This window comes from Rhopalosiphum maidis, chromosome 4, assembly GCF_003676215.2.
Source record: "Rhopalosiphum maidis isolate BTI-1 chromosome 4, ASM367621v3, whole genome shotgun sequence".
NCBI lineage: Eukaryota > Metazoa > Arthropoda > Insecta > Hemiptera > Aphididae > Rhopalosiphum > Rhopalosiphum maidis.
In genome coordinates this window covers 18,777,194-18,801,555 of record NC_040880.1, presented here as the reverse complement: position 1 = coordinate 18,801,555, position 24,362 = coordinate 18,777,194, and the positions used below count along the sequence as shown (strand labels likewise).

Below are 24,362 nucleotides of genomic sequence, written 5' to 3'. Positions count from 1 at the left end.
AGAATTAAATATTTATGCATACTTAAAACAAATTATATTTATAATAAATTACGTTTAATCAATTTTTACAATATAAAGCAAGTTATTTCTAAGAAATCACGTGCTATATTCTGTATAATAAAAATTTTTATCCCTATACATACAGAAATAAATATTTTAAATATTAGTTAGGTTATATTTAGTTCACATCTATAAAATTATCCAAATCCTTTTATTTCTGCACTTAACTCTGGATCAATGCTTGAAGAAGTTTAAAAAAAGATACTGCTGTGACCTGTATTTTTAATCCTTGAAATTAATAACAAATAAAATCAAATTTAATGTATAATCCTTGAGTTACTTATTTTCTCGTGCCACTCATGTCATATTTAAGCACATATTCAGATTGTATATTTATTAACAAAAAAGAAATATATATTTATATTAGTATGTATGTAATATAAATTATATTATTTAATTTAGATAATAGATATGGTTAAAAGAAAAGAATAGCGTTATTTATTCATGTTTAAATAAATAAAATATTACTATTACTGCATTTAATCTAACATAAGATTGTTTTCAAAATTGAAATTCTCAAAAAGTTATGTAGACTAAAATCATGTATGTATGTAAACTTAAGCCATATAGGAACTTAAAAATTCTTATTAATAAGGGTTTTTTCATTTTAATCACTGAATAGATGTACTGTTATCTAAAAATATACTACAATTTCAATCAGTATTATCAATAAATATGGTAAATCAATATTGTCTGATATTATTAGTGGATTAGAAATAATAACAATATACAATAACAAGTACTTAAATTTTAATTTTTTCAAATATCACACACCAGTTACCCTGATCATAATAATAATCAATCACTTTACAGTTATCAATTTGTTCACATAATAATTTCAGTTCAGATTCTTCAAATACGTGATAATATCTTAGATGTGTTTTAGATTCATTTTCTTGTTCTTTTTTTTGATTCAACTTCCAGGGTACTAACAAGTCGTTATGTATGAAATTTGAACGATTTGTATGTACTGGTAAATTGACGTCAATTGATTCCACACAAAATTCTTTAGTCGATTCAAGTTTTGATTCTGGCTTATGTTTATTAACCTTTCCCTGTTTCAAATAAGTGGAAAGGTTTTGATTTCTACACTGTTCTTTAGCCCACACATATACAAGTGCTTGGCCTCCAACTGCTAGTACTCGGTTAATTTCCCTTAAAGCTTTTAAACGTCGATCATTTGTGGCCAAATGATGAAGAACAGCTATACTAATACATAAATCAACACAATCTGAACGTATTGGTAATTGAAGACAATCACAGTTAAATACTTGATGGTTACGATTTTTACAAATTTGAGCTAATTGAGTACTTCGATCACAACCCAACTACAAGTAATAATGTTTTAGGTAAATAATAGAATAATTTAAAAATATTATTTATACTATATACTATATACCTGATAAGTATCAGTAGTATTGGTAAAATATTTAGCATTTCCACAACCAACATCTAAAATAATTGCACCGGGCTTAGATTTGTTTAAAAACTTAACAACATTTGGCCAAGGTTTCTGTCGTGTTTCACTAAAATGTGACGCTATGTTTTCATAAACCTATAAAAACAAAATGATTAAAATTAAATTACAAGTAGTAGTATTTACAAGAAAATTAAATTTAAAATTAATTTTAGATAAAAGCATAATTTTATAATAATTCGTAAATAAATATCTATTTATTATATTAATAAAACACCAATAAATCCCGATCTAATACTTTAGCACTTAGTACTATAAATTTAAATTAATATATCATCAATAAAGATACTAAATAAATTGATTATATTATTATTTATTAGGTATTCCAAATCAACTTTTATAAAATTTTATATTAATACTAAAATAATAATGACAAATTGTTAACTTAAAAAATAATATTTCCATTTTTAATTTGATTTTCAAACACCATTTGTAGTTTTTACATATTAACATCACCAATAATAAATAGATAGTATAAATTAATATGAACACACATCATGAACATGTTGAGATTCAAGTGTTGACGCATTTTTTTCATTCAAAGACATAATATCATTTGTAATCTGCAAATATTGTACTACACTAAATGGTATGACGTAGATGTAGTTTAAAAACTATAATATTTATAGTAGGTACATTAATCAAATCCAAAATGTTCACAAGTAGAGAAAATACAGAATGTATGACCATAAACAAAGGTAAAGGCAAAGATAAAAATTGAATATTTTGAAAAATAGCAAAACTTTAATTCAAATTGATTGTGTCACGTGAAGCGCGTGCCAATGAATTCGGTATTCAAAAGTGTGATATAGTCACTGTGATAAGTGTGATAGTAAACGGATTGATATTATTCAGGTTAGCTCGCAGAGTAATAAGAATCTTGTTACCACGGTCTTATATAAGACCGTGCTTGTTACGGTTAACTGGTACACATTTCTACCACTAGTGTTGGGCGTTAGTAGTAATGAGAAATGAGAAAAATATTGAGGATCACTTTATTTGGTTTTGGTCTTGCACTTTTGTAAATGTATGACACAGCTCAATTACTTAATAACAACACATCAAAAATTCACAATAAAAATTAATTTGTAGTAATCATACGGTACACATTTTACAATTGTAATTATTATTTTTATTCTTGATTATAATATTATGGTGAATTATCCATAATCCTTATTCCAGATCTTATTCCATGTGCAGATTCGAATTTTAAGTTCACGATCGTGTATTTGGTACTAATATAGTATAGTTGAAAATATACGATAAATATTATCGATATTAGTCACATGTGGACTTAGCGTATGCGTACCTATTCTATATGACATAATATGTCAAAAAAAAAACAACGTAAGACTATAATTCGGTAATAAATTTCGACGTCATCATACAATATAGTGACTTGATCCACAGAAGTCACTAGGACATAGTACAATTATTAAATCGTACCGCCAACGTTCGTTTCTATCAATCACCACTTCAGAAAACAAATAGCTCGACTCTTTCGAATAACGAGAGAATTGTGACGATAGACCGAACGAGTTGTTTATTATAGCAGTACCTACGGCCCGGTTGCAACATCCACGACTGGCCTGGGTGACGTTCTTCGTGTAATCTGATCCGTAACGTCGTAACGACGACCACCGACCATTACGAGTGATGGAGTGTAATTATTCATGTATAAGTATTTCAATCTAATATAAATTCTGATATCTGTATAACACCAATTTTTACCAAACAACTACAACCAACCGCCGATTTTAACAATATTCCTCTATAATTTAGATTTCACCAAACACTTATTGGACTTAAATACTTATGTCGAGGAGGTTGAATATCCTACTGATTTTTGTCAATATTCGAATTTAGGTCAATGAAGCAAATTAGCTGAGACAGCTAAGTGTAAAATTATTCAAGATATCTAAGCAGAGTTGTTTGCTTCACGAATAAGTTAACAATTTTAAATGTTCCCTGGAGCTACCGGACATCGCACATCGTCCCACTGTCATGTATCCATAGCAGGACTGATCGCATAGTTAGCGATCCAATAACACTCTAATATGTAATTATTAGTGCTGTGCATTTTTAGTTGCATGTGTAATTATTGTTCGTGTCATATGTCAATCAAAACCACGTTTGTAAATTTGTTGTTTGGTAAATGCCATTCGAGGCAACGTCTATTGCAGCTTTTAATATTATATTTCTTTTTAACAGCCTGTCGCCTGACGTGTGTGTTGTGTGTATAATGTACCTGTATAATATGTTTACTAACTGCAATTGCGATTACGTGATTTCCCGTGCCCGGTTTATATGTAACTACAGATTGTTACAGTAAGTTGTTCGTCAGTTGAAGACGGCTGAGTGGTCGTCTCGCACGCGAGTTTATTATATTTTTTGTAATTTGTATTCTTATATTTTATCTATTATACCCCCCTGCAAAATATTGATTTATATGCTATACTCTTTATACTGTTTAAACAATATACATTTAATACAACGATGTTATATATCTACATTCATTAAAAAATAATATTTTTCTTCAAAAAAGTAAATTACATAAAAAAAAATAATAACGATAAAATAGCCAACAATGGAATATTTTTTCAAAACTATTGTTTTGTTTTTATAATATATTAAACTATTAAAGTACGTCAATAATTCACGTCTCTTGATATAAATAATAATAAAATTGGTAGGTATTTAAGAAGCACTTGATGTATAGATACACTATGCTGAGTAAGTTTACTCACCACTTGCACTTGTTAAATATCATGTATATTAAAATAATATCATCAATGTTTTTTTAAAAATATGAGCTAGTATTACTACACGATGCGGGTATTTTTTTATTGTCTTGTTCGCAGTAAACCTAATCCACATCGTGCAAGCGGGAATGCATGAACGCCGATCGATTACGAAAATAATTTATTAATTTATATACAAGATGTCCCGTGAGGATTTACCCATTGCGATATCTCCTGAAATAATGGAGATATCAGAATTCTGATTTTTTAATAAGATTCACAGGGACAAGAACTACAAAAATTTCATGTTTTAATTTCTTTTTATGTTTTGGTAAAAAAGTTATAAAATCTATTTTTATATTTAATTATTTAAAAAAAGTTGAAGATTGCCATTTTGTGGTTTTTTTTTTCTGAAAATATTGATATTTTAACATTTTAATTTCATTAATTTCCTGATTTTTAATATTTTTTCTAGTTTTGAAAAAAAATGCAAAATTATGATTATGTTTATGTCTTGCCAAAAAATGGGACAAGATAATAGTATCGAAACATTAAATTAAATATTTAAATTGCAGACTATGCCATACTCAAATCACCAACAAGCCATAAAATATTAACTATTACATAATTATGCGTTGGTTGACAAAACACCTTTTTTTACTAATTCAAAGTAAACAAAATACATTTGTTTTATCTATTTATTATAATTATTACAATATAACCGTATTTAATACGACCGTAAGATAGTGTTTAAACCTAACATAAAAAATAAAATTAATCTGCAATTATACTAAAATTTGATCGTGCTAAAATTTTTTAAATTCATAACTGAAATTTTTTATGCCCAAGGAAATATAAAACAATGTCAGTAAAAATAAAAATAACAAATTTTGTAATATATGATTTTTACCTCTGATTTTCATTCCATCAGGTGCTCTGTCTACACCACCAACTAAAAGTAATAACAGCGCTTTTTTGACATCTTCGTGGCCATATATTTCTGGTGCCAAACTCGCAGCTAATTTTGTATAAAAGTCATCACCAGCCAATTCCACTACTTCTTCTTCAGATAATTCGCCTTCTCCAAGCTTTTCTTCATTTAGTTTATTTAAACATTCCACATACTAAAATTCATAATAAAGAGTTGTTTTAATATTGAATAAAAATATATTTATATCTATATTTTAGATATTTAAGTTTAAAAGGATTAATGATACAGTTGAAGTAATGTTGGTATATAGTATTATATAAGCGTTTAGTTTTTAAATTATATTATTGATATTATTTTTTGTACTCATCATACAATAATTTTTAATTTATTCTTTATAATATGACAAATAAAACAGAAAGTTAAAATGTAGTTTCGTAGAGATAAACAAATTAGCAATGCAATTCAATAATAACATAACTTAACAGTAAACTTTCTAATTTAAATAAATTTGTTTATTCATTTTTATTAAAAAGTTAAGTTCCTAATAATTATAACACAAAAACTAAAAACTGATGGTATAATATTGTAAAAAAATGCATTATTTTTAACTGATCATAAAACATAAAACACAAAGCTTGAATGAGGCATTAATAAATTTAATTTTATGTATGCTATTTTTTTTAAAAATTTTTATAATTTTTAAATTTAACTTAATGATATACAGTGTGTCTCGTGAGGATTTACCCATTGCGATATCTCCTGAAATAATGGAGATATCAGAATTCTGGTTTTTTAATAAGATTCACAGGGTCAAGAACTACAAAAATTTCATGTTTTAATTTCTTTTTATGTTTTGGTAAAAAAGTTATAAAATCTATTTTTATATTTAATTATTTAAAAAAAGTTGAAGATTGCCATTTTGTGGTTTTTTTTTTCTGAAAATATTGATATTTTAACATTTTAATTTCATTAATTTCCTGATTTTTAATATTTTTTCTAGTTTTGAAAAAAAATGCAAAATTATGATTATGTTTATGTCTTGCCAAAAAATGGGACAAGATAATAGTATCGAAACATTAAATTAAATATTTAAATTGCAGACTATGCCATACTCAAATCACCAACAAGCCATAAAATATTAACTATTACATAATTATGCGTTGGTGGACAAAACACCTTTTTTTACTAATTCAAAGTAAACAAAATACATTTGTTTTATCTATTTATTATAACTATTATAATATAACCATATTTAATACTAGGTATAACAAAAATGTACATATTGATATTTTGTACAATAATTATTAACTTTATTTAAAAATTTAACAATGTTGAATAAAATATGACGTTTATTGCGAGCCACACTGAAACCCGTTGGCCAGCTGTACGAGCACGCGGGCCACATGTTTGATACAATGATACCACTATGGCACTATCATATTAAATAATTCGCAGTTTTTTTGAAACTAGAAAAAATATTAAAAACCAGGAAATTGATGAAATTAAAATATTAAAAATCGTCAATATTTTTAGAAAAATAAAACTCTACAAAATGGCTATCTTCAATGTTTTTTTAAATAATTAAATAAAAAAATACATTTTTTTAACTTTTTTACCAAAACATAAAAAAAATTAAAACATGAAATATTTGTAGTTCTTGCCCCTGTGAATCTTATTAAAAAACCAGAATTATGATATCTCCATTATTTCAGGAGATTTTACAATGGGTAAATCCTCGCGGGACACTCTGTATATGATAGGTATAGAAAAAAAGCAGTTTCTCGCATACAAAACGCGTCATATACATAAATATAACATAATAAAATTAAGAAATAATAACTATCGAATTACATAATATTTAATAGGTCTCAATTGGTTTTAATTTTGTAGTAGCACGCGCGTTATTCGCTCATTTTCAGTTTACTATAGCGTCGAATTAAAATGAGTCATAGCCGCTGTGTTAATGCAACCGAAACTCAATAGTTATAAGTAGGTATAATAGTATAATATGCTATTATTATTATAGCTTGGCGTCAACGATGCCGCAACCGCATCACTACGTGGTTAATGATAATTATTAGGTATTTTATTTTCCTTCTTTTTGTGTGGTTATACTGTATTAAAGTATATAATATTTATTTATTTATTACAAATTAACAGACATATGAATGCCTAATTTTATTAGTAATAAAAATTATATTTATTCATTTATGGTTAATTATAATAGTGCATAATATATTTTTCAAAAAATGTTTTAAAACAATTCATTCCTTTTATATAATATGTTATATGGGTTGAAATAACAACTGATGCAATAACCGCGTATAATTGTTAAACATAATATTATAAGCTTTTGAAAACATATATTGTTTTATCGAACATAAAGTGTTACCCGGCGTATAGCGTAGACAAAATAAGTACAGTACTGGCGTACTACAGTGCATGTTATATAAATTTCATTTATTATAATATTATATTTCATTTTTTTTTTACTGTTCATCTAGATAATTTAACAACAGCACCACTTGCACCCAAACAAAAATGCACTGTATCTTGCTTATTACTGCAAACATCCAAATCCCTATTCCTCAACATCAATTGTATGCGCGAAGTAACGAAATTCTGTCGGCAAACGTAGTATAGATATGATACATCACATCATAGTCAAAACATGATCGATGTTGTGTATGCATAGTCAAACATGAAAATATCTTAGCACATTAAAAATCGATAAGACACCGAAGGGGTAAGTAATACAATAATAATTTAGATTATTTCGACTAAGGTAGTATAACACAAAGTATAAAAACTTTAATTTTCTCTAAAATGTAAATTGGTTGTTTAATCTCACTTTTTCAACATTATTACTGCTTGTGTCTGTCGGGGTTGTATCGTTGTATTTAAAATTCACAGTTTTTGAAGTATACGATGTTTCAACTATATCTTGTAACATTATATAATACGTATTTAGTAGTTATAGTACATGCAGATCGATATATCACCATGAACATGTTTATGAAACTCTATATATAAACAAATCTTTTGTTAAGTATTTATAAATATTATAAATTAACGATTTTATTAGTCATTATTTCGTTAATTAGGTAACATCATTTAAATATTATATTCTTAATAATATAAAAAAGAAGAAACAATATTTTTTTGTATATTACAAAGAAATTTTATTAACCTTTTTAACATATTGAAAAAACGTGGCTTACTGACTCACACATAAAAATACATTTTAAATTTCAGAATAATTAAGTTAATGAAAAAAAATGCGTGGTTCAACGTAGTACACAATTTACCATAAAAAAAAACCAAAATTCGGAAAGGAAAAAATTTGCCAGTAGTTTTAGGAAAAAAAAAATAAAAAAAAAATGGACAATAATTAATAATATGTTGTAGACTAAAACAAAATGTGTTGAGAAAAAAGTTGCGAAAGTGGTTAATTTAATAAATTACAAAAAACAAAACATATTATATAAATAAGAAAAAAAATTGTTAAAGTACCCAACAATTTTAGAAAAAATGAAAAAAAAACATTGACAGGACGACACAATTAAAGGAGGGGGATACGGGATGGCCGATCTTTGCAACATTCTGGCGACCGGTACTGCGAGCAAACCATGATTGTCATGGGCGAGTTTGCTTGAGAGCTCATGATACGTTGACCATTACAAAAGGCGAGAGCTCGAATGCCTCGGCTTCGAGAGTAGCAGTTTACGGCGATGGAGCTAATGCGCTACGACATAGTGATGAATGACGATTCTGGCGACAGACGGCGGCGACCAAAACATGGAATAAGTGATTAGTGTTGATGCTATAGAACCGACAGTGACCGGTACCGGGTTCGGCATCACCTGGTGGTTCGTATTAGACGACTGCAGCCGTTTCTAGGTCGGTGGTATCGTATCGACGGCCTGCAGAGATTCAGACTGCGCGTCTCCGCCGGACGACGTTTCACACACCAAAAACAACAATTCCTCCGCCACACTTTCGACTGTCTCGTGTTCTTGATCTGTGATGCTGTTGACAATGGTTGTAAGTATGTAATTTATGATGGAATCAAGACCAAGGAAGTCATCGTTTAATGAAGCTTTTGTGACGTTATCTTCAATCGAGGAGGACATCTTGTCGTGGAAAGGGTTTTACGAGCACTCGTTTTTGACTTTAGATTGGAAATAAACTTTTATTTAGAATTTTATTATATTGTCAAACACCGTACCAGATGATTTCGAAAATCACCCAGATGACGAGTACGCAACGTCGTTTATCACAAGACAGCGATAAGTACCTTCGTTCATCAATTATAATTATATTGTAGATTTTGTTGATTAAACTTTTTTGATTTTGAAATTCAAGATTATCTTGTTCTGTTCAGAGTTAGATCCAAGTGAAACATTTAGGTTTTCTATATGTTGAGATTTCGATGATCCGGCCTGCTCATAATTTTATTATACATTCCGTTAACAATGGTTTTACCGTAAGTGTAATGTCGCACAATTTGCATGTAAAGGGTTCTGTAAAGAATAAACTATATTTTAATTATTGTTATTATTTATTAATTGTAATATTAAAAAATGGAAAAATTGAAACTCGAATAATATAACTCATTAATGATTTTATTATACATATTTTCCTTTTAGGCTTTCGTGAGGCTCTAATATAAAAAAATATCCGAGATCTCGATTACCGGTTAGCCAAAGTGATGCACAGAATATACAAATTTATCATGTTTCATATTTATATTGAATTTGGGTTTTTGACTTGTTTGATTTTGATTATAATATTTATATGATATCATACAGTGATAAAGAAATATTTGTAATATAATTATATAATATGAATGTTTTATATATTAATTATATACATCTGGAACCTGAATAAATTAGTACATCTAAGTATATTCATATATATGTGCATATATTTTATACATTGATACAATAATAATCATTATTTCCTTTTTTAACCTTCAAGTTTTCTTATTACATATTTACTTTTAGTAAGTCGGAAAATTTGAAAATATTATTATATGTATGTAGATTATAGTTATAGATAAATATTTTATTTTTTTAAATTACTTGAATGGAATTTGTAGAATTATTGATATTGTTTTTGTTAGGTCTGGCACTAAAGTCTAAAAATAGTGTGAACACTAACTATAATATGGCACATGTCTATTATATTATCATACAAAAACATTGATAATAGTTGTAATAGATATGGATTTTATGAAAACATTATTTTTCACTTTTATCATTATACAGAGTGAATTCAAAGCAATTCATTCATTGATACTAAACTTATAGATATTGCATTATTATCTTAATTAAACATACGATTTTTGGCTAAAATAATGGAGAGGAAACGAAATTTCTCACATGCACAGAAGTGATCAAGATACTAAAATTTAAACAAGAATGAAAAAAAGATACGTAATATATTGCGATATCAGTTGTGTTAGCTAACAATTTTTTATAAAATGCCGTATCCATTTATGGCATAAATTCCAATGGATTATAAAATATATCCTGTTGTCCAGACTTAGTGATGTTACAAACCTTAACATTTAAGAACGGATTGAACTTAAAGAATTATGTATGCTTAAATAATCAACAATTTCTGGGCCAATTTTTTTTAACCAAATCGAACATCCCAAGTTATGTTCTTTTCGAAAATCAAACAGTTGGTAACATTATTAGTCCTAGACTAGACTCTAGGAAATTGTAAATTTAGCATATCAATATTATTATTAGTATTATTGTTTTTTTTAAAGATTATATTCAATCTGTTACAAAATAGAACAATAAGAACAATTGATGGGAATAAGTAGAATAAAATAAAAATAAAATGACAGAGTAGACAGATTATAGAGACAAGAGGTATTTTCAGTAGAGGTAGGTACTATATTTTGACAATATTATTTTATATTATTTATTTTTATGAATATAATCTGGCCACTGGATACAATTGTTTTTATGTTGAGAACCATTTAACATTATTTAGAGGACAGCACCATGAACTTTTTAATTTTGATTTTAATTTCATTAAACAATTCATCAAAATTTGTAATTAGATAGATGAAATTATATTATTTATTTTAATATCGTCTAAGTAGTAGGTAAGCCATTTTTATTCTCCTTAGGTGAAGGTATAAATATTAAATAATAATAAATATATTATTAATTTACTTATTTATAATTCGAAATTTTATCCGATGAATAATGACACGCATGTCATACTATCATAAGTATGCCATATTTTTTGAAAAATGAGTAAATATGTTGAAATCATTATTTTTTAAATGGTGATGCGCTGGCTATGTAGACAATTATAAATATTATATACTATATTAGAGTTGGAAAAAGGATTGAATAAAATTTGTTTTCACATTTTACTTTTATTATTAATAAAATAATCGTGTGTTCATAAAGGTATGTTAAATTTAACATGTTCTTACTTGTTTATATACATAAACGAGTATGTTAAAGCCGTTAAAGGTATTTGAAACAAAATTTCAAAAATACAAATTTTCTTAAAATTATATATATATAAATTTATTTTAAATAAAATTGAGTATGGAGTTCAATCCATTGGACATTTTCTTATTTGCGTCACTGGACATTGTCTAATACACACTGTTATGCGCAGGACCCATCCAAAAGAATTTTTATTAACTGCGTATATTCTCTCACCCCGCACCACCGCTACCAGGCACTTGTAATCAGCAGGCGGTACTAATTCACAATCGATGGCGCCACACAGCAAATATTATATATTTTATAAACATGAAAATTGGCACAATGTAAATTTAAAAATATAATATAAAACAAAAACAAAAAATCATAAACAATCATCTACATTTGCTGTTTGATGAAAACGTATGTTTTGTATAATTAATAATTATAGTTGGCCCATTAAAACTAGAAACTATAAATAGGTATTCACACATATTTTCCTTTATTTGATAACTATTTGTTTTCAGTTAAAATATATTTTCACAGCAATCTATATATTTTGTCATTATACCTTAATAAACGAGTTGGCTTGTTTGTTAATTGTATCAACACCGACTGGAAAAAAAATACTATAATAATTACTAAATACAGTTAAAAATTATTGTCGTATCGATGCACAATCGCAAAAACAATTTAACTACACAGAAATTTTGCAAAAATAATTTTTACATACCTATGTGATATGTATATAACTATAACATTCTAGATTTATTGAAAACTAAAAAAACACGCTAAACACACCTAATAATGTGTTATAATATAATGTTTGGAATTTTCCAAATACTAAAAAATATAAACATACAATATGTATAATACATTTTGTTACATTCAAGTATTCAAATGGTAGTTCTACAAGATTTTATTAAAAAATACAAGGAAGTTATTTCTCTAATAGGTAAAAGCTGTGATTAATTTTTAACTTTCAAAATTTGATGAGCTTTTAAACAAAAAAAATTAGATAAATTTGTTGTCCGAAAGAATTAACAATTGATTTAAGTGTTATACATTCGATAAGCATATCTATTAAAATTTATTATAGTGGAACACATGAAATGATTGACAATGGTTAAGATATTAGTATATAGTTAAGATGTATAGTTTACCAAAAACTCACATTTATAATTGTTATAGAGTTCTTGTGCTTGTTTATTGTCGTACCTTATATCAAGATTGATTTTAAATAAATATGCTCAAAACGTGTTTAATCATGTTCTATTAAAATAATAAATTATAAATTATTTGCCTACCTGCTATAATTAGAACAACTGTGTAGTGTACAAGTTGAAAATTAATAATAATTTATTGTTATTTTTCTTAAAATTATTTCTAACTAATTCTTTAATCAGATGTAATAATATTAATATACCTACATAACGTTAAAAAGAACAACATACACAAAAAACGTATGGTTAAATAACTAGATAAGGTATTATTGTTAATTAATATTTAGTTAGTTAATTGTTAATATGTTAATTACATTTGATTAAAAAACATTAGTGAAAACAATATAACTCATAATCCGTACTACTTACAATGATGGTCTCAGTTTAAAAAATTAATTACTACTGAATAAGCAATTATCTAATAACATTGTATATCATATAATACTCATTTGAACAGATTTTTTAATAGTCACCAAGTTGATTACAATAGAGAATTAAGCTGATTATGATACTTGGTTAAAATTCTTCAGAACTTAATATAGACTACTAAGAAACAAGTAGAGTGATTTATTTTCTTATTATTATTATTTTAATAATATAAATGTATTTCATTATATTTACTAGCATTTAATTAATTTAATTTATAAGCTTTCACAATTTATTTAAATTATCTAGTGGTTTTATTAAACTGATCGAAAAACTCATTTGAAGCTTTCGTTTTATACAGGACGTTATTCAGATAATTTTGTTTATTTTTCTGTTCATTAGCTAGAACTAAGTTGAAGTCCTTTATTCCGTCTTCTAAATTTCTAAAAATAAATAAATATAATATAATATAATATTTGCAATTAAAAGCGTTCAATCAAAAATACTATAGTTATAAATAATAGTTTAAACTAGTATAATACTAGTAGTATTATTTAGATAATATTTAATTAATAAATCATCTAAAAGGATCGGTGGCGGTGTATATTATTTAAGAAGCTTAGTATAGGCAATATTTAAAGTACATTATTTTGTAACTGAGTGTAGTAGTTTATTAGTAAATAATTATTAGTGTTTATTGAATATATTATTATCCTCGCACTGCACCGGAAAATGAAACGCCTACGCACGAGGCACTCGCCCGCACAAGTCACCGTCGTGGCATTGCGGCGCGTGAACGATCCAGAACTAGTGACTGGTTTTATATTTAGAATTTTGATATTTGATTAAAATTATGTACCTTCTGTCCATCCTACAGATCGATTTAATAATGTGATAATATTTCAGAAAATAATTCTGAATTCGGTATAATGTCTTCTTGGGATAGGTCAGTTCACATTTTAAGATTTCTGATTTTAATTCCGAATAATTAATGTTTGAAAATTCCTAAATTTTAAAATATTCAAACTAAATTTTTATGAATTAGGGAGCTAAAATTGGAAAAAGTAGACTGATCGGTCTCAAGTAGATATAATCACAAATTCAAATCAGTTTTAATGTAATAATTAGAGCTATGAATTTAAAAAACTAAGAACATGAAATATACGTGAGTAAATTTACAATAACACAATTAAATATTTTTATGGCTAGAAAAGTATTAATAAGTAGTATACATTTAGATTATAAAGTTGTATGAAAAAAAAAATACAGGAATAAGTACTGTGGAATAAAACTAGATTATTGAGTTATATAAAAAAGTAATATATTTTCAAAAAATCCTACATACTGCAAAATTAACTTTTTATAACAAACTAAAAAAACCGTCCAACACATCATTTCATTATTATTATTCTCTAATAAAATGAAAATAATATCATATAAATACATAATATTTTATATTAATGCAACCCGTAGGAGAGAATCTTCGCTAAAGTAATATCCAAAAAATTACTTTATTATTAAACATCTATTTTTATCCATGAGTATCCCCATAATCATCATATAAATTCAAATTCTATGAATATTATTATCATCATTGTATTACACAATATCCACATAATAGTATGTATTAAGTCAATTATTGCACTATTCTACATATTATTATTATTAATATAATATATGTATTCAATTACCCTTATTTTGCCAACCAAAAAATTATAATTTTATTGCTATCGTAAATTTCCCTGTTCGTCTTTTCAAATTTAATAAAATATTCATTCAATATAACTTTACACATATATTCTCAAATATATTTTTATTCTTGTTCTTATTTTAATGTGTTACCTATACTCTTATTATTGACATAAATATGTTTTTGAGCTGGATACTATTTTATTTTTTAACCGATTTTCACGAAGTTGATTTTCATAACACTATTTAGGTTTTTGTTACAATAGTCACTTACACAAAATCGCTGAAAATTAATTAATAGTTCATTGTTTTTCCTTCCCAAAAACATATTTAAGATTCGTGGGAAAAATACCATTTAGCATTCTTCTTTTTTTTTTTTTTATGTATCAAAACTTGTGAACTCTTCCTTCAGTGAGACCGCGTAGTATGACTCACGGGTCACAAAACAAGTGTTCGCCTTACTAACTGGGTAAGGACTAAGCCACTAATAAGGAGTAAGGCTAAAACGTCACATTATGTTTATTTTACGAGTCACCGCTAATCATTATATAATATCAATCATTATATTTTATTTAAAAATAACTTTCTTAAAACTATTTTTTAAGTGGTGAAAAATGTTCGTTTTTTACATTACAACAAAATATTATTTACCTTTTTTTCTTTTGCATTTCTCTATCATTCAGTGTGCCGCATCTAGCCAGTATATTTAAAAGTTCAGCCCAATCTTTTTCTTGTTTATCGAATGCCTCTTTTCGTATCTGAAATTGTAACGATCAATAATTATTGTCTGTTTATTTATTAATTATTATTACCGATATACCTATAGTACCCTGCATAGTTACATAATTAAGTACACGTCACGGACGGAGGGGCATAAAATATTATATCTACCGATTCCTATCAATTTTGAAATATTTTTAGTTAATTAGAAAATAAATCAAAATATTCAAAATTAACTTAAGATAAATAAATAATTTTCAGTTTTTTTAAAATACAAATTTTGACAAAAGTTAGGAATTGTTATTCTAAATTTCTAATGTTAAATTTATATATATATATTGTTAGTAAATTATTATTTTTAATTAGTTAAATAAGTATTACATATTTAAAGAAAACGATATTGACTGATGTTATCTGTTGAGTACCACTTATTACCCCTAAAAATTAAATAACTGTTTATGTATGTTACTTGAGTAAAATATATCATATACCCGATTAAATTTCAATGAATAAATAAATAATAATGTATAATACGTTGGGCATTTGTAATTTTAATTTATTCTAAAATGCATTAAGATAGTAGGTATACTTTAAGTTCTGCTCTTTGATTAGCTTGTTCATCGTATATTGCTTGTTTCATAGCCGGCGTAAAACCTTTATAGAGCGAAGTTGATATTTTTCCTGGCCCTAAAGCACTGTTAAACCCGTGTTCGGGATTTTCCGTTAGAAAGTCTCCAGTGATCGCATTGTACACTTCTGCCATTTTGTCTTCGTTGCACTCGGCTTCCATAATACTTTTATTCATTTTTTGTTCGGATGCCTAAATTTTATCAAATAATCGTTTCGTACATACATGTCGATTGTCGGCTCTGCCGAACATGTCTTGTAATTCAAAAACACTCACTAGAGCTTGGTTGTATCGGTAATTTGCTTCTATCAATTTTTTCCTACACTCATTCTCCAGTGATGCAAGTGCCATTGCTCGTTGAACTGTCGTGTGTTCGGTTTCTTGCCACGTACGTTCGACGTTTTTATTCTCTTCTCGAGTCATATTTTTTTCACGTATTTGCATTTCTAACCACACACGCTGTTGTTGTATTTGTTCCGCTTTTTGTTCTTTTGTTATGCCCTCTTCGCCTTCAAATCTTAATAAGAAATTTTTGTCCTATAAATGTATTGTTTATTTGCATCATTATAATATATTATACATACCGTTGAACTGACGACAACGTAATTCTCGGGTCATCGTCACCAATGCGGCTAGGCTGACTTTTTCTGCATTGTAGAGGGTCGTATATGTCGTACTCCCTACGCGTTTCAGGAGCTTGATATTTTTTTCTGAACTCTAAGATCTCTAAATCTATTTCTTTTTGTTTCTAAATATAAAATTATATAAAACATAAATTTAATATTACTTAAAAACATAAAGGATATAAGCAGTTAAACTATTAAAATATTTTTATAAATCAACTATATAAATTTGATAAATGAGTTATTTTGCTAGCCTACCTGCCTACCCCCACAAAAAAAGATAATCATTTCATCAAGTATGATTTACATAGTTAAATATGAATTAGTACGATTATGAATTTAAGAGAAAATCTAAAAAAAACATTGCGGTTTACCAAGATTAGTGTAATGTTCCCTACTACTAATCAGTGTAAATTTGTACAAGATATTACTATTTTGTAATATCTTGCACCAAAAACCATGATTATAAATTAAATAATTCAATATTGCATACATTTGTATAATTTTATTGTTAATAGCTTATCTATAATCGTAGTTTAAATATTACCCTTTTTTTTATTTGCCTAAATTGTATAGATATAAAACTAACCTACCAAATTACTAATATATATAATTAGGAAACAAAGCGTGATAAATAAAATAAATAAAAATAAAAAATCTATGCACCTAATACTATTATTATTATTGATTATATAATACAGTAGACTCCACTTTATGGAAACAAATATGTAGTCCCGAACAAATGTATTCGTATATACACATCAGTTTATTGGGACAGTCAAATAATGGGAACAGATAGATCACTGCCTGATATGTCCCAATTAAGGGGATTTAACTGAATAATTTAAATTTTTAGAACGATGTATTTATACATAAAACATTTAAAAATTTAAACACCATGTGGTATCCACACTAAAAGTGACACATATCTAATTGTATGTGCATTTTGTGTTTCAAAACATTATTTAGGACAAGACTATTATTGTTGCATGTATTAAATTTTAAAAATTACATAATTATAGAAAAACATGCCTATCCTCTGCAATTCTAAATGATATGGTATAAAAACACTGAAGTAATAACTATGCCCACTTATTATAAATTATAATACAGGTATATGAATATATAATATACTGCTATATTCTTTTCAGTCATATATTACCGATATATCATTAAAGTTCATCTAGTAGGAGGTTGATTCACTGTAGGTACGTGTATCATGTCTTTTTTTATTATATGTACATATTTCTATCGTCACATTTCTGATAGTTCGATGTACGAAAAGATTGTAAAATTAATAAAATAAAATAAATATATATTATAATATGATATGTAAACATATAAAGTTGAGATTTTGAGAAGTGTTGTAGCAATTTAAGTCGTTACCTACAGATTACAATATAATTTTATTATACTATTCATATTATGAATTACCATAAGTATAGATTATTATAATATCCCGGAATGTTTCTTGTGGGAGTTGAAAAATAAAAGTAGAAATATTTATTCATACATAATGCAAAACAAGTAGGTTAGAAGCGGTAAGTGGTATTTAACAATGTTAATTTTAAGCAGACTGTAAATTTACTTTAGAATACTATTGTAAATAATTTTTTTAAGAAGTTTAGTAGATAATGCTTCATATTTTTATATAATTTTATCATAATTAATCTAACAATTATTTTAAAATATTATAGTGGCATGGTGTTACTTTTTTATTTTGTTCGTCCAGCTGTAACGATGTGGCACAATCTTGTAATAATTTGTTTGAATATGCTTGGTGTTTCGCTTGTTCTTGTTCTCGAAGTATTTTCTTTTCTTGGACTTGCTTATCAAGAGCATCCTTATCGATCTAATCGTAATTAAATGTATTCAATTATTCAAAAATCAAGTTGGTGTAAATGAATACGTATAACTAATGTTTAAAATAATATAAGTTTTTATAATAAGTTTTCATAGTAACTTACGCCAATAGTTCTAGTAGTTGGGTTGAAAATTCGTTTTTTTCGTTCTTCATCAAAAAGTCTTGCTTTTACATGTTTAGCCACTTCAGCGTGATCTTTAGGCAATGGTTTTCCTATATTTATCATATTTTTAAATACTATATTGTCTATAATTAATTGTTACCTGAAGAGAAAAATAAATAAGTATATAGTTTGTATTCTTTTTAAACAAATACAATGTATATATTTTGTACACAAATACAACGTCGACTTGGAAACATAAATACGTAAGTATATCGAATTAACTTCAGCATAACAACAAGTCAATTATTTGCTTAACATCGATATTTTCTCATATTTTCAATAAACAAATAATTTAAATTAAATTTTTCAGTATTATTTAGTTAATTATATATTATTATTTATTCTATAAGAAAATTAAGCATTGCTTAAGGCAAAAATTTGTCCTGTAGAAATGTATTAAATATTATTTATATTAAAAAATAAAAATATAAAATATATTATTTTTATAATTTGTTATGCAGAAGCTCAGCTGACATATAAGGAAGTTGTAGATATCTCATTTTTTGCTATATTTATGTCAATTATGCAATTATACTCATCCGACTTATTCGGCCCGCGAAACACTAAACCTGGCGCTGCTATATATTAACTAATACTTTTACATAGGTAAATTCTTGAGACTATATGATACTTCTGGAATAATGGGTATTTCAGGTATTTGGGTTGTTAGAATAAGTACATATTATAGTGATATGGACACATGGTGTATTATTTAAACGTCTAGTGTTTCTACGTAGGTTTCTTATTGGAATATATAACTAGTAAATAAATACATTTATGGTATTGAAAAAAAAAACGATAAGTAACAAATATTTTTGGAAAATAAGTGGATAATAAAAAATAAGTATTTATAATGTTATTCGTGAACTAAGTGCTTCTATGTAGTATGTATACCGACTATTATACTAAATAATTTTCACATATTAAGTATATTATTAAGTAACTGTATAATTCAGTTGCCACTTCGTGGGCTACTACATAATATATACATATTTAGATAAATTATGGTAAGTATTTTTAAATTCATTAAAGTATGACAAAAAGAGAAGTTATGTTATTTGATTAACCCATCTATGAATCTCAGAAATTGTCTTAATTTTCTGCTTCAGCTAGTATGATATGCAAATTGCCATAGAACCTAAATTAACCTATCATTAACCCTTTTATTGTATCTGCTTAAATATTAAAGTATAATATAGTATTAAAATGTTCATGCTGCACGATGTATATCTTCTGCTATTAAAATTGTACAGCAAAACAAACATATTTATGAATATAGAAACTAAACTCCAAGTTACAGACATTGCAGTAAGAAAATCTATTGAAAAATATGTAGATTATTATTATTTTTATCTTTAAAGTCATTAAAAACACAACATAAATAGTAATATTGTAATATACATACAACATACATAATACAGAATAAATGGTGTTATGCTTATACGAATCAATTTTATACCACAGAGATTAAGATTATTATTATTTTTACCTAAATTTTACGTTTTTAGTCGGGTACTGAATTTATTTTAAATAATGGTTCACATTTTATTGCAGTGTTTGTAATTAAACGACTTACAAACATTATAAACATTTTTGACGCGTTGTATCGTAGGTACAACGATTATGGAAAATGGGTCGAAACACTCGGAACGATGACCGTCAGTCGTCGCCATTTATTTCAGATAAATTTTTAAGCATACAGTATACAGCTCAGTATTGGTGGAACAAAAGCTGTCTGATAAATAATATAAATACATATTTTACCAATTAATATAATAAACACAAGTATACAATTTCACTGAGTAGCAGAAGTTTGTATATGGCCATCACAGGAATACAGGATATTTCATTAATAGTACAGAAAAAATTTGAAAACATGGTTTGTAAGTTTATAAAAATATCGTAAATAAAAATTTGAATATATTCATTATCAATTGAAAAAAATGGTTGGGGCATACTTGGTGAATCACCCGTCAGATACGTAATGTAGGGGGACGTTAGAAGCAATTGACCCCCCAACCAATGATCGTATTGTAGTAATTGATAAATAATAAAAAATATAAAAATTTGAATTCTGATTATGATCATTTATGATGGCGGATGGCCACGAATGTGGTAAGTAACCGATTCCGTAACAACGATGAAAACAGTTTTTGTACATTTTTTAAGCCTCAACTATTCTGCTAAAGGTTAATCACCCCTTTTCCTAAAAATAAACACCTATTTACGTGCCTATCACCCGATATAACAAAAATAGATTTAATAAGCCATTTCAAATTCGTTTATACGATAAATATTTGTACTTACAGTTTTCCCTGAACAATGAACCGGTTGGTATTCTGACTATTAATACTCTTCCACCTATAAACATTGATATTGCATAATTCTGTATTATAGTTATCTTTTGGTACTGAAGGTATGACAGATTGACAGACAGACTTGCATGGATACCATTATTAATTATTATACTTCATTGATGTTTACAAATTACATTTCTTTAAATTCCACGTTATTCATTCTATTTACTGTCATCTTCTGTATCTTATTGCTATTTGAAATTGTATAGATGTTTTCAAAATTTGAATAAATGGAAGCCGATTTATTTATAATCTGCTCAAAATTACTATCAGTTCCACTAATACCAGGAGTACGATAATCTATAATAATAATTGATTAAATTATAATTTTTTTTTTTCATTCCCCTAGAAATCTATAAAATTGTAAAGCTTCGTTGGTCATATACGTTTTAAATAATTATTTGATCATAGTACGTAAGTTGTTAACTATAAATTAATTATGTATAGAATACATTTATACATAATATAATTATTATACATACACATTAGGTATGCACATATTCACTTCATACAAATACTCACTCATCCTAAAAACAATCTATTACTTTCAATTCCGCTGAAGGTGTTATTGTTTTAAGAGAGATGTCAAGATATGTAAGATCGTAGCATCACTATAATTTAGTGGAGTTTCTGCAGACTTTCCAAGTGTTAATAATTCACTTATCGAAGTGCTACGTTCCCTGTATACAAAAATAATATGCACCCAATTCTTACAAAATACACGTTATGACAGTAGCAGATTTGATAAGTCTTCGAAGGGGAGGGGGCAATATCCTTTTGATCTAAAAATCAACTCTATATTTAATAAAATAATTAGGCAGGTACTTACCATTTTAATGTTTTTTTTAAAAATTATTGACTTTAGATACATTTTGTTTTTTGACACTTTTACAACTTGACGGAGCTATCCGCTTTTTTTAGATTTACGCAAGTTATCCATTTAAAAAAATTAAAATAACAAATTAATAGATTGAAAAAACTACACTTGAAATACAAACGCACTGTGTTTAACTTTTAATGTATATAACTTATTCTTATGATATTATTAACAGTAATGTTTACTTTTAATGTGTTAATGTGTACAACGTTTTCAATTTCGATTTTATCTGTATCGAGTTCTGGAGTTACCCGTTTAACGTCTGAAGTCCATATAACATTTTTCTTATCCAGTCCGTTTTCATCAGATTCCACTCCGTATATATCTTTTAAACAATATTATGATTGAATTATTTTTAGGTATTATAGGTATATTTACTAAAGTACTGATTAGCAGGATTAATCTCTTTTAGAGGGGTCTCCCTCTATTGCTCTATCTTATTTCTGTTATGTGGGGCGTTATCACAAATATATTTTATATTGTTTTTACATAATTATAATAGGTACTAAACAATGATAAATATTATCTTGCATTATATTTTATAAATGTTGAGTGTTGTATCGTAAAAAAATTTAATCATAAATTTATAGACATACATTTTATGTAAGTAAACTCTAAGACATGGACAATGGAAAATGGATAGGTATACTAGGTGTCCACATTTAATTACTCGACTCGTACAATTATTGAAATTGTAAATAATAAATATTAGTATATTCAATTATGCTCATATTATTATTATAATTATATGGATTATGGGTTTATCTGCAATATGTTAACAACTAAACTGGTGTTTTGTACTTGGTTCGTTAGATTTTGGTCTTTTTATCTAATTTTCAAACCACCTTCTTTGTCTTATCTAATTTCAAGCTACGCGGAACTTTGAACGACTGCAATTTCATCTATTTTTCCATTTGCATGCATTTCTAATGGCATTTTTTGTGACAAATTGTGTTACATGAACATTTTTAAAGTTTATTTTATTCAAAATAATTTGATTTTTTAGCCAAAACAAATTAATTGTTTTGATAAATGTGTGCTTTATATCCATTTTTTAACAATTGTATTAACGCGAACGAATTCTATGTAAATTCAACAAATATTATTAATATTACAATACAAATAGATTTAGAACATAAATATTAACTGAATGCTTAAATAGCATTGGCTTTAACTTGGTCAATTTGTATTCAATTTTAGTATTTTTTTTTTGAACAATTTGATAAACAAAATAGCTATCTTAAAAAATTTATAAAGTTAATTGCATAAAAAATGTATGATAATTTTTAAATTTTAGAAAAAAAAATCGAATTTTATGCCATTCAATCAGAATTTCCATGTTTATTATTGAAAACACCACATTTTCTGATACTTTTATTCGTTTTTCAGAATTTAATACATTTCTATAAAAAACTATTATTTTTCAAAAAAACAATATTTATGCATAATAATAATATTAAAGATTATTTTAATGAAATTATAAATCATAAAAACATCTTTCTAAGATTTTAAACGTGTATAAATCCGATCTATGCTTATAACTATTATGTACAAGTGAATGTATAAACCTGAATTCAATCTTCAAAAACAAAAATTATTCCGATGAATGGTATATATTATTGTTAATATTTAGTAATTTTAAGATTTAAAGAATAAATTAATAAATATAATAATAATTTCAATAAATAAAAAGTGTAAGTTTTATGCCGGGGGTATAACATAATAATTTATTAATATTTAATATCTATATTGTACCTATAAGTAGGTGTCTATGTTAATTATATACTTATATAGTTATATTATATTAATATAATGACATATAGCTATAATATTTATATTAATACAAAATAGCTCTTATTTTATCATCCGCATATTCATAAAACCATTTGTATTTTATGGAAAAATAGTACACCGATTAGAGGTTTAAAGTCATCTAAGAAAAGTTTAATTACAATAATATTATGTTCACTCTAAAAATTTCTCAATATTCGAACTCGAAGAATCGTTATTCTTTCAATTCTCTCATGGCTCTATCCTTGTAAACAATTAAATACTTAGTATATATCGTTAACTATATAACCTGAGCCTATAACACATGTAATCAAAAACATTGTCTTTTCAATTAAAGTTTAAACAACCGGCTTTGAATCGTGCTAAGTACAAACCATCACGAAATAAAATT

The 24,362-nt window shown here is 26.3% G+C and overlaps 2 protein-coding genes across 2 annotated transcripts; both read right to left on the bottom strand.

Moving 5' to 3' along the window:
• Window positions 1-792: 792 nt before the first annotated feature.
• LOC113548991 (alkylated DNA repair protein alkB homolog 8-like) lies at window positions 793-2,322 on the bottom strand. Its single transcript, XM_026950116.1, has 3 exons — window positions 2,032-2,322; window positions 1,460-1,615; window positions 793-1,388 (listed from the first exon to the last, which is right to left on the bottom strand). Exons 1-3 carry the CDS (start codon window positions 2,083-2,085, stop codon window positions 804-806), a joined length of 795 nt encoding a protein of 264 aa, XP_026805917.1. The 5' UTR covers window positions 2,086-2,322; the 3' UTR covers window positions 793-803.
• An 11,238-nt stretch (window positions 2,323-13,560) lies between these two features.
• LOC113549531 (RIB43A-like with coiled-coils protein 2) lies at window positions 13,561-19,475 on the bottom strand. The gene is made up of 8 exons (XM_026950879.1): window positions 19,421-19,475; window positions 18,887-19,046; window positions 18,631-18,771; window positions 16,881-17,044; window positions 16,573-16,813; window positions 16,258-16,488; window positions 15,600-15,706; window positions 13,561-13,702 (listed from the first exon to the last, which is right to left on the bottom strand). Exons 2-8 carry the CDS (start codon window positions 19,007-19,009, stop codon window positions 13,561-13,563), a joined length of 1,149 nt encoding a protein of 382 aa, XP_026806680.1. The 5' UTR covers window positions 19,010-19,046; window positions 19,421-19,475.
• Between the last annotated feature and the right edge of the window lie 4,887 nt (window positions 19,476-24,362).